We start from the raw sequence: 12,853 nt of genomic DNA on the forward strand, positions 1-12,853 counted from the left end.
AGGTGTTCAAAAGATGGGTTGACATGGTCCTCAGGAATATGGTTTAGTGATTTTTTTATTGCTTATTTCTTATTTATTTTTTTGTCAGAGTTAGGTTGATGGACGATTCTATGACTCTATGAAGCAAGATGACTTTGATCTGCAATTATACATTTTCTTACATAATCTGGAACATTTATGCATTATGGACAAAGCTAGAAGGAACTGAATGCTGAAAGCACAGCAGGAAAACAACACTTAATTGTTTTTATTTTTAAATGTATTTAATGCAGTTTAGAAACTAGTTTAATATAACACTTCTTTTACAAAGTTGACCATTAAAATATTTTAAAAGGACTTATTGGCCTTTGATAAATAGTTTCATACAGGCCATGCATGCTAATAGGAAAGTTCAGCTTTGGATGACAGGCATTTAACAGCGAAAAAGTGAATTAACATGAAACTTTGTAGGAATGCTTGGAAAGATGGTATGTCCTTTCATATCTCTTTATCCAACTTCTTCATTATTCTACAGCTTCCCCTCCCATGTCCACTTTCTAAACTTTAAACTGATTTCACACATTAAAACATTTAGAAATACAAATAATATACCCAATAAAATACATTAATTATGATGAATGATAATGGGAAAGAAAATCTGGCATAGTTGTCTATGTGGTAAGGATTTTTAACATGGAAACAATCAAAGATACAGAAAAGTCTTTTCATTATTGCCATTGGTGAACTACACCCACTGTATTTACTTTTCTCCTTTTTTCTGTCGATGCTGGTTTTGCTGCTCTTGTTTGAGTCGGTCTCGTTCACATTGTCCGGGGCACTCCAACTGTTAGTGACTGCTGCCAGGACTCCATTCCTCCCTTCTTCAGCCTCTTCATCCTCATCCTGATATGAAACAAAGCCACAGGTACTTAAGTGCATTTTTCATTGCCTATTTACTTTAGAGCTGCAGAAAATAACAGGATTTTTCTTACCACTCCTCCTGTACCTCACTCCTTGATTTCAAGGGTGAGGACGTACATGCAGAAGACAGCTCCTTTAAGCTTTCAAAACTTCCATTTACAGGAAAAACACTGACTTTAAACACCATCTTACTGCAAAAGCTTTCATAAGACCATCAAGCAAGCTGAATTTGTTCAAATATGGCCCGCTAAGGTTTACTTAAGACAGCAAATCCATGAAATGCACAACAATAAGTTGTCTTCTGCTCAGGAAAATCCTGGCAAACGTTAGTGGTCCAGAAAGTGGGTAAAGCAAACTCCAGTCTGGAGATGGAGAAGGTGAGGGAGCTGCCAGACCAGTCAAGCTGGTTGCACCCCAAATCAAGCACCCCAGAATACAAGACAGTTTCCTACTGTCCATTTGGTTACTCCATTCCTGGTGCTTTGTGATGAAAATCAAATTACTTTAAAAAAAAAAAAAAACCAACAACAAAACAAAACAAACAAACAAGTAATGAAAAAAAAGCATAAAAAAAAGAGGGTCGTAAAGAGGGACAAGCCCACAAGTAATTAAATACTAAATAGCTCATACTACTTTCTTTCAAGACCTGAAACCCATGCTTTAAATTCAAAGTTATGCTAAAGTTAAATGCATTTTTATGTGCTTCACTGCATCAAGACAGCTCTTTGGAGAATGTTGTATAAGCCTTCTGGTGGGTTTTCTTTCTTTGATTAGAATGGCTCGAAGTCATGAAGTTCATGTATGAAATCTTCGCCCCTTGAAGTCAGCAGGTTTTCTGTTACTGACTCAGAGGACACAGGATTAGACGTCAGCTGCAGCTTCAGCTCTGAATACAAACTTCCTTGAAAGTTCTGGGGTATTTCATTTGGTTTGGGGTATTGCAGAGACATCAGCAGATCCAAGCTACAAAGATTGGCTCCAATTTTGTATCTAAACTAAACCTAAATTTGTATAGTTGAAGGAGGGGTCATTTTAATTCAAGCAGGTGTTCATATAATTTTCTCCTTATGATTTCATTACCTTCCAAATCAGTGAGTGGCATATAAGCAAGAAAAAGCTAAAAGTGTATTTGTGAAATGTACAATGCAGAATCTCTTTCCTCTGACGCATTTGCTTTTCCCATTTGCATCATGAGGAGAAATAGATTAGACAAGGGCAAACTTTAGAAAAGTTAAGATGTACAGCGCTATGGGTAGCCTCATTTAGAATTATCCCAGCTATTCAAGTCAAAGAAGGCTCATTAGGCCACCTGAGTGATCTCCATGCCAGCGCAGAATTGCTCTTCTGCCCAGGGTACTTGTAGATGGCACGCTTCTTGAGCCTTTCTTCCTCTAAAATTAGTAATGTCCTTGAAAATCAAAGTGGAGTCTGGACAATGTTCTCGGACTGCTGTGAATCACTGAAGCAGAACAGATGGAGCTAGAAAAATGGATTATTACTGCTTTTCATTTTCAGTTTGCCAAAAAAAAATCCAGTATATTTTATTTGAGAGAGAGAAATGTAGCTCAACACAACATGTCATCCTAAAAATACACTGACTACAAAACCTTGCTCATCCTCCGCCTGGCCTCCCGCAGCTATGTGAGAATTTTGAAACCTAAGGCCAGGATAAGAATCTGCCTATAAAGCACTAAGAGGATCAATCTATAAAATTCCAACCTGAACCTTACACAATCCCCAGGGTAGTACTGAACCTCAAACCTGGAGTGTTACTTGGGGCATAACTCTGTTATAAATACCTTGCTTCTCTGCTTCAAACAGTTGTGGCAGCGCAGGGGATCGCTGGGGACAGCAGAGGAGCCTCCGCCAGCAGCGCCTGGCTCTGGAAACAAGGCACCAGAGTGGCAGCTTACTGAACGCACTCCGTGCTTCAAAAGCTAATAAAATAAAGAAACCTGTCAGAAGAGTCCTGACTTTCATAATGCTGCTCATTTTTTAGAAAGGGAAAAAAGAGCAAAACACCACCTGTACTTTAAAACCGGCAAGATTTGGGGCATTATTCAGTGTAAGGGTCTATTTGTCTCTCAGGTAGGGCCAGTTAAAAGTTGTACAGAATTAGTTTCACTGCAGAGCATCAAAGGACATTGCGTACGTGCCATTTTTCTTTTCATGCAACTGTATGTGAACAATTCGCAGGAGGCTGATGCTTTATTAGGCTGTTCTTAGCTCCTTTCTGCTTCCCAGGAGGCTGGTGTTACTTCAGCAGAAAATACCATACATGGTGCGTATGTACTTGATTCTGTTTGCAGTGTTACGAGGCAGGGCTCTGGGAGCAGAAAGGAGTTTACAGCAGAATTGCTGTCACATTCCTTGGAAAGGAGAAAGTTATTCCAGAGGAGAATAAAACTGCTAGTTTATAAAGAACTACAATCTTATAAACTGGAACTGTCAAGGGGCTTTTCCACCTCACTATGGAGAATTGAATGTGATGAAAGATTAAGCTGGTTTACATTATATTAAAAAAATGTGTGGCAAGTGTTCACCTGTGGCTTTAATTTTAAATGTCACACTATGTTTTGTCTGGATTTCAGCTGTCAGCAAGAAAATGGCAGCTGGCACTAAGGGCTCTGTTTGAATACAGAATTGGTAGCACCCAGGAAAGGTGTCGCCTGGGCAGCTCTGTACATGGCACCTGCTATTGTGGCTGCTGTTGGTACTAAGCTGACATCTAACAGCCAACAGAACTGAGAACAGTTGTCATTTCCATCCAATAATAAAGAAGTTCAAGATTAAAAATATTTCAGCATAGAGTGTGGCACAACTGGAGCTATGCAGTGTTCAGATATGATGCTTGCACAGAAATGCAAGACACTAACACTGCCTTCTGACCTTATTTTCAGTTCTCAAACTTCCTTCCCTTCTGACCTAAAGGGGGTGGATTAGGTGAAAGAGAGATGAAGGCCAAGGAGAATTTCTGTTTTACAGAAGAGCACAATTGACACCTTTGTATAAAAGAGAAGAAAGTCAGGATTTTTGCTCTGTTTAGGCAGTCTGTTATGCAGTGGACACGAATGGCATGCTTTGCCTGACCCTCCTTGCAGCAGGTTGTTCCTCTGCTTTTGGCCTTCACTTTAAAGCTGTCTCTTTGGGTCCCGTTTAACGTGATGTGAAACAAGAGTGTGGATATGAGGAGCTCTTTCACCAGTTTGTATTCTAAACTGGAGACCTCAAAGGCTTCAAAAGAACATGATATGCTGGTGACCAAGTGCTTTAAAGAGCAAACCAGAAAGCAAGGCAGTACAACTAATTTCTATACAAGGCAGAGGGTTACATTTTCAATTCACCTCCTGTATTTATTTGCATAATTATGAGTGCAAATTTTGTATCAGCTCTCAAATGGGAATAACAAACTGGGAAGTGAGATTTCTAATTAACCTGTGTCCACAAGAGAATATGATAATGAGGAGAACACATTTATAAGTGACGATACACAGAATTTGTTGAGTACCTGCTAGACAGTGATGTGAGATTTTAGCTGCTACTTCTGTCCTTGTGATGTTTTGGGTTTTACAGTGAGAAATGAGAAACACAAGTCAGGTGTGCTCTCCACGGCACCCTGCTCAGTAAGTGGTTCTTGTCCTTGACTACCGTAGGAAAAGGACGTGACAGGCATTTCCCTTATTCTACAGAGTCCTGAGTTGATCAAGGACCAACCAACTGCCCCTTCCCTTGAATGTTTGTGTGGGCAAGAAGTGAGCAGGACTGGCTTGCTCACTCCTGATGCACAGCAGGAACATTCCTGAAGTGACAGACCATCCCTTTAGCTGTTATGTCCATCACAAAACTGTAACTTAACTTTCTTCCTTCTTCATTTGAGGGCTCTTCCTTCACTTACTCCATGTCTTTCAAGTCCTTGAGTTCTGCACTGCACATGTGCCCCAGGTGAAAGGGAATCTGAGACAAAGGGGGGAATGCAAGGGCAGTCACAAGTGCCCGTCATAGATCCAAAGATGCTGAATCACCCAAGCACTGAAACAATTTATTTTCTTACCCAAACCTCCAATAAGCTTTTTTCTTTTTTTTTTTTCTGCTTTTTCTGAGCAAAACGACAGCCACTTACTTCATAAGATGGATATGTTCAGAGGGAATTGTCACTGATGCTACCTTGCCAAGAAAAACTACTTTCAGGCTTTCCACTCAAATCCTCATTTGAAATGAGTGTTTGCCCATTTGCAGACACTCCCCCATTAGATGCTGTCTTTTAAAATCCACTGGGTGGCTCAGCTTTGTGTCCATTTTTCAGCCCTTCTTCACACACCCAGATCTAATGACAGCTTTGAACACATTCCTGTGCACGAACAGAACCTCTCTCTCATGCAAACAGCCAAAATCCCATATTAATTGTTGCACTATCTAGGCATAGAAAAACATCTTGGCTGATCTTCACTGTTTTTAAGCTTCTCCACTTGAACTCAATATCCTGTTTCTTGAGCCTACCAAGGAGCTTTACTGAAGCATTTTTGATGCTCCATTCTAGTTTAGCTTAAATTGTTAATAATCTTTCTTTTTCTGGCGGTTTATCCCTACAGCACTCAACCAAACTTCTTCCTGCTTTTTTTTCTGTTACTCTCACTATTCTATTTGTCCAGAAATTTCATAAGCTGCTTAAAATTTTCTTTTCTATCATGCATATTGGATTCAGTTCCGTAGTGAAAAGCTGCCAGACAATCAGCTTCCAACTTTCTTGTAATTTCTTTCTCACTGCTTATGAAAGCAGCGCTAAACACTGGAGATGGAAGATGTGACAAAAGTTCTTCATGAACCTATCCTGATTATTTCAGCAAGATGACAAACACCAGGCCAAAAAATGCCTAAGATGAAGCAATACCTCTTTATTTTAATTATATTTCACAGTATTTCAGAGTGCTGAGAAGCTCATTAGAGCAGCAAAAAGTGCTGCAATAATAATGATGCAGAACAGAAAGTGAATCCCAGTCTGAGCTTCAGCTGCAGCTGTGGAAAGAGAAGGTGTAAGTGGAAGGCTGTAGGGATCTGATACACCTAATGCCAGAAGCTGTCTGCTGGTAAACTGACTCAAGCACCATGCATGTGCAGAAAGTTTCATAAAGAGAATGCGATAAAATCTTTTTTCGTGGTTTTGGGTTTTTTTTTGCTGTATTGCAATAAGATCAAATCATCAACCTTAATCAGATTTTTGAACCACAAGTAAGTGTATGCCATTGCTGGGGAGACAAGCGCCTATGATTTTTGGGATACGTCTAGCACATTGTTTGATAAATGGCCGTAAGTCCATGCCAAAAGAGAGAATCACTATGGAAGGGTGTTTCAGTTTGTTTGATCTCTTCCAAAAAGCACCAGGTATACAAATAATTTTTCTTTTTCTTGAGGTTATTCTGTTTTCACTGTCCTTATTCTAAAATAGAAACTCAATTTACATTTACCATTAATGCTAAGATAATTTATTTTCTAGCGGGTATAACTGTATTCTGTTTGTAGGACAATAATCAAAGAATTAAAATACCTTTGGAAGTTCCTTTGAACTGAATCGATGCAGAGTGCAAAAATGAGCCACAGCGTACTCTAACAGCGCTCCAAAGATGAAGCTGAAGCAGATACCGAGGTACACATCAATTGCCTTTATAAAGCAATTAGCATTTGGGAGAGAAGTCCTTGCTCCCATCATCAGTGTTGTCATAGTAAGGACTGTGGTAACACCTGTGGAATGCAAAAAATCTGTGTTCTGATAAAACAGACAGCAATGAGAGCGACTACTGCAAAGGTCCTGCTACAGGAGAGCTCTCCCCAGCCCTGTGACCTCCCAGAACACCACCGCATTTAATGTGCCATGTTTTGGAGGGAAGTCTTCCAAATGAACTTGTGATTCAGAAGTTAAATGCTTAAAAACACTCATGAAAAACGTTTGTAAAGATGAGAAGATTGGGAGCTAAAATGAGAGAGATTTTGGTGTCTTAGAACGTATAGTTATAATTAACACATTATTATTATTGCAATACCATGCAAACACTCCCGATTAACACATTATTATTGCAATACCATGCAAACACTCCCTTTAAAACATTCAGATATCATTTTGCTCAGCGCAGTTGCTGACTGGCCCCATTTGATGTGAAATCTTTCTTTCTTCCCCATAGGAGTGGTTTTCCCACCCCAACGGCAGTCTTATCAGAACAAATTTGAATTCTTTCCCTTTCAGAATGTCCTTTATTTGAAATTAATTACATTTAATCTCTTGTAAGTTTCTTATTATTCACATGTTAATTAGTATGTATCATTAGACCTTACAAAAGCCTCACAATTCTGTCTGTGCATGCCATGTGTTTGAATATGTTGAAATTATTTCCAAAATGACTGAGTTTTTTCCTTTGCTTTCAGCAGCCTCCCCTGCCTCCAGGTCTCATGTAGCTCCCAAAGACACCTTCTTAGTTAAGAAACAGCCAGGCTTTACAGGGAATTTGCACGATGTACTGCAAATGGCAAACCAGAAAAGTAATTCCATGGAACTCAAAAGTGTTTGTAACTTTTAGAAATGGATGCCATGTACGTGCAATAAAGCAAACACCTTATTGATCTAACACTTGGTTTATTTTATTCTGTTTTATCGGCTTCTTACCTATGCAGATTCTGGCTGGAACTGATGACTGGCTTATCCAAAACGATACCCAGGAGAGCACAACCAGTAGGATTGATGGCACATACGTCTCCAGTATGAAATACAAGATGTTTCTCTTGAGTTCAAAGTGAAACACTAGTTTTGGGTAATGTCCTGTGGAAAAAGCAGGAAAAAAATATTGGGAACATGCAATTCATAAAAAGTTATTATCACCTATATTTCTTTTGTGCATTACAATGCAGCAAAAGCTTAACAAAAAAGCTTGAGAAAAACTAAACACTGCACTAAAAAATAACTGAAGGAAAAAAAATCAAAATATGTAACACCCAGGCACCATGTACAGAGTTTCATTAAAGATGTCTTGAATGATGAATGTCTTGGAAATTCACTGAGAATTAGTGAAGGAAAAAAAATAAATCCATGAATGTGTGAAAAGGATATTTCATTATATAGCACTGTGCAAGGAAATTTCAAGTCGTATATGTATTTAGCTGTGGCTATTCATAAGAATTACCACAACGAGTATAAATTTGCATAATAAATTGCAATTTTATGAAGTTAGTGTAGGTCCTTATCTTAAACTGCCTCAGATACCTAGTTCATTTTGCTTTCCTTTTCATTTACTGTTGCTCCCTAGTTTATTTTGCTTTCCTTTTCATTTACTGTTGCTCAAGATGTGGATCAAAGGTACCTTCTCTGATACCACTGACCTACCTCTTATATTGCACTTAAAAACAGGCAGTGTCTTTGCCTTTTCACTATCTTGTTTTTTCGTTACGTTAGTGCACTACAGCGTTTGTGCTGCCATGAGCAGTGTCACTGCTGTGGCACAAATAGCTGCTTCTAAATGAGTGATTTCCAGGATATGAAAGTTCAGGCCCACAGTCAAAGGCAGATTTGAGTTTCATTGGGGAACAGCACACTGGTAAGTAGAGCCTGAACTGGATACCCAGCTCACTAATGGAACAAAATCTGGCCATGTTTGGGCAACAGAAGTGCAGGATCTGGTATTGTTACCAGTCCTATGGATCAAAGTAAGGCAAAATAATGATAGAATCATAGAACCATTCAGGTTGGAAAAAGCCCTTGGGATCATCGAGTCCAACCATCAACCCCACTCTACAAAGTTCTCCCCTACACCATATCCCCCAACACCACAGCTAAGCGATTCTTAAACACATTAGGGTATGGTGACTCAACCACCACCCTGGGCAGCCTGTTCCAGTCTCTGGACACTCTTGCTGTGAAGAATTTTTTCCTAATGTCCAGTCTAAACCTCCCCTGTTGCAGCTTGAAGCCATTCCCTCTTGTTCTATTGCTAATGACCTGTGAGAAGAGACCAGCACTCTCTACAATGTCCTTTCAAGCATTGTAGAGAGTGATGAGGTCTCCCCTCAACCTCATATTCAGCTGCTTATCAATTAGAAAAAAGCTTGCTTTTTACTAGCTTAAAAATGTGCAGAATGGTCTTTTCATTCTGACTGAACATTCAGAGTTCAGAATGAAGTGTTTTTACAATTTAAAATTGCTTTTAAATATTTAAGCATTTTTAAAAACATTATGTAAATAAAATTTTTGAACGAGAATATCAGTGAGAGAGTAATGCCGGAATACACCGTGGTCAGACAGCTTTGGCTTCATCTATTTTAACCCAACAAATGATGGTCTCCAGGACCTATGTTTGTTACCATTGCTAAGTACTGAGAGAAAAGACAAAACTACAGAACAGTGAATGCACTTTAGCAACAACATTATATGCACAGACAGGCTATTTGTGCATCCCCTCAGGTGTGCTGTGAGACACGGAGTCCAAGAAGAGTGCTTTTAGAAGCTTGAAGTGCAAGTAATGGATGCCAAGAAATATCTTCTCCCCCCTAGGCTGGAAAATGGATGGTTAAATTTCCATTTTAAAAAGTATCGTATAAATTGCATCTAGAGAACAATAAGGTTTTGTAGAACTCTTAAAATCAGAATCACTAGATTATGTAGTCTGACCCTAATTACAAGTCATTGCATTTCCCCAATTATCCATTGCTTTAAACTCAATCACTTTAATCGGAATAGAGTCCACCCTTCACACAGACATCTAGACCTGGCGTGAGGATATCTAGACACGCAGCATCCACCATCTCTCGCAGTAATCTGTTACAACAATTAAAATAATTCTATCTGTTAAAAATGAATGCCTAATTTCTAATCTTAATCTGACTTCAGATTCCTGTCATGTTGACTCTGTCTTTTCACTACTAGACTAAATGGCCCTCTGGTACTCAGCTCTGCTTCCTCCTGAAGTTACTTAGGGTTCTTCTTTGTAAGTTGAACATACTGAGTTTTTCAAGTCTCTGACTGATACAAAAAAAAAAAGGATACAGACACTAGTCTGTAGTTAACTCTCTCCATGAGGCAGGAGATACGAAGATGAATTATGCTGTTATCATCATTTTTATGTGAAAAGAGGAAGGTAACATTAGTGTACCTCTATCAATACTGTGATTTTTACCAATACAGTTGTTTAAGTAAAAGTTATTTTGCCCACGAAAATCAATTTTAAGTGTAAGCAGACCAAAGTAAAACACTCAAAAGTTAGAGAGTGCAAAACTTAACAGCTGACTGTGCAACATTACTTCTGCTTCTGTCTGCACTCATTCTTGCACTAAATCAAGCAGTAAGGAAAAACACTCAGTCTGTACAATAAAAGACTATAGCATAAAGCATATTTAGGGAAAGAGAATTAGGTCACACAGGCAATTGTAAATCTGTGGCTTTCTAGTGTGTAGGAGAAAGCATGTAAAACCTTAAGAAAAATTAAGGATTTTACTAATTTTGTTTGCAATCTATTTAACTAGAACTCAAAACATAAATTTAAACAGAAAGACAAGATTTTTTTTCTGCAGTGTTTGTACCTCAAACTGTCATTACTGTGCACGGTTGCACAAAGGATGATGGCACAGCCAACGTGAGGGAGGGAGGGGTATCAAATCAGAGGTGTGAGGGTGCAAACCACTAGCAGGAAACGGAATCTTTCACAAGAGTCGTCTGCCTTGTGTTTCTGCACAGCCCAAAGGGAAGGATGTGGTGCCACGTACCCAGCAAAGGGGAGTGAAGAGCCTGGAGTGTGTTTCCTGCAGGGTTCTGCAGCCACTTGGGAGTTGGTGGTGTTCAGCCTTAGAGCTTAGCTTTAAGAAGGAAAACCCTGAAATAGCTGTCAGATAACAGCCATACAGCAATGCCTTCTCCTCGTTAACACCCTACAACTGTATCTCCATTCACATTAGTATAAAAGCCAAGTGTGTACATAGGAAGTTAGTCCAAAAAATCAAACTTGAAAGTCACACTTTGCTGCAATTTCCAAGTGTAGACAAGCTCTTTGATGTTCCCGTGTTCTTTCATGTTATTTTTCCTGATGCCAGAAGTTTCTGAAGAAACGTGAACAACAAAGAGAACTAGAAATGTAACAGATTACAGCTGAGTGGCTCTTCGGGTAACAAAGAAAAGGCATTTCTTGAACTTTAACGCTTTCTGCTTGCTAGAATCCAAAGGTGCATCATTGGCATGATAATAATAGTGTCAGCATTTCTCAAAAGAGTTCAAAAGAGTTTTTATAATGGAAATTTTGAAGCAACCTATATATAGAATTCATATGAGCTCCTCCTGTAATAAACTGAAGGAAAAAATAGTAGTGAAGAAAAAGTATTCAATGCATATTTATCATGCTAAAGAAATGAGCAATGGGACAAAATGGAGATACAGTCCTTTTTTCATCTACACTCCACATGTACCAGAAGTTATCATCTTTAAGAAGAAACAGATTTGTTACTCCTATTACATGAGTTGCATATGAGAGAGTAATGCTGTATCTCATTGCCTTTGACTTGCACATCTGAGGCTGTGGTGCCATCAGTCAGATCAAAAGTGAAACAGGTTCATGAATCCTAGTCCTGGTTTTACTACAGTTAACTCAAGTACAACTCAAGTTAACTCCTCAAAACTGTCAAGTTTGTCCCTTGCTTGAGGCTTATTGACAACAAAATATTGCATTAAAATGAGATGATTTTTCATTCCAGTTTCTGGCCCATGATGGTTGTCGCCTCAGTGTGACTGCTCTGATTTAAATTTGATGCTGTGATGGAAATAATCTCTGTGCAGATTCTCTGCAGAAAAGGCATATTGTTATCACTTACCAAAGTACCAAATTACTGTGTTTAATTACAGTTTCTCAGAGGAACCTGAACCTAAATGACTGTGGGTATGCATACTCAAAACCCACCAGAGGGTGAGGTATCCTACTTAGGTCACCCCACAGCAAAAGAAGATTAAGCTGAGTTACTTGGGCTTTATTGATTTTACTAGAGGGCAGAAGTACAAAACTAGACAGTAACTCCAGCTTGTAGATGAAGAACAGATCTAAATAGCAGGCTATAGTCTCCATACCTACTCTAACTCTCTCTACTGCTTTAAAAAAATAAATAAACAAATAAATAAAGAAATAAAAATAGTACGGTAGAAAGAGGTGAAAGAAATTAAATTTCAGTTATCTCCGGCTGACTACTTGATTCAATATCATCAAAATTATACCAGCATAGACTTTTCTCCAGTAGCTGAGCAGGTGTAGGTCTGGGTCTAAGACAGAACTTTCTGAAGGGAAAAACAAAGGTAGTTTGTTCCTTTCTAAAACTTGCCTTTAAAGTTTGGCTTTTGGCTTCTAAAAACAATATTTGAATTACAGCACTGTCTTTCTGACACTTTGTACAGATCTTGCTATGATACTGATGATTTTATCAACACTGACTACTGCTGCACTGCCTAAGAAATAGATATAATCCTAAATAAATACCCTAAGTCGTTCATTTTTTGATTATGCCATTTTTTTTTATGGCATCTGTTCCTGGCTGATGGCAGAATGCTGCATCTCTGCTCTTTCCTGCTGCCCTCTGCCCGGTGGATGGTCACAGCAGAGGCACCTGAAGGAAGGATGGATGCTCTCCAAATGCTGTCAGCAGTTCCTAACCTTCACTGTAGTGTTACAGGATGGGAGCATCTTCCCAAGAGTTCCTATGGACTTTTTGATGAACTCTACTCCAGTAAAAGACTGCTCCATATTCCTCCTTATGTAAGAGGCACTTTGGTATCCGGCACAGGGTGTGCAGTCAGGCAGAAAGAGCACATTCTTCTCTATCATGAATTATGTATGCTAACCCCTTGGGTGCCAGCTAAAACGTGTGATGTACATCTTGCACAAGCCCATCTACAATCTAACTCTACTGATGCATCATTTTTATTGCTGCCCTCTGCCCGGTGGAT

The 12,853-nt window shown here is 39.0% G+C and overlaps 1 protein-coding gene across 1 annotated transcript in view; it reads right to left on the reverse strand.

The window, feature by feature from the left end:
* Positions 1-274: 274 nt before the first annotated feature.
* Positions 275-12,853, reverse strand: part of LOC106896969 (gamma-aminobutyric acid receptor subunit pi-like) — a 44,151-nt gene continuing 31,572 nt past the window's right edge. Inside the window, exons 7-9 of the mRNA XM_014957320.1 lie at positions 7,553-7,705; positions 6,443-6,636; positions 275-882 (exon numbers count right to left, since the gene is read on the reverse strand). Of these exons, the coding sequence (XP_014812806.1) occupies positions 571-882; positions 6,443-6,636; positions 7,553-7,705 (659 nt within the window). The 3' untranslated portion in view covers positions 275-570. The remainder of the gene's footprint in view (positions 883-6,442; positions 6,637-7,552; positions 7,706-12,853) is intronic.

The sequence above is a fragment of the Calidris pugnax genome, unplaced genomic scaffold, assembly GCF_001431845.1.
Source record: "Calidris pugnax isolate Ruff unplaced genomic scaffold, ASM143184v1 scaffold4, whole genome shotgun sequence".
Taxonomy (NCBI): domain Eukaryota; kingdom Metazoa; phylum Chordata; class Aves; order Charadriiformes; family Scolopacidae; genus Calidris; species Calidris pugnax.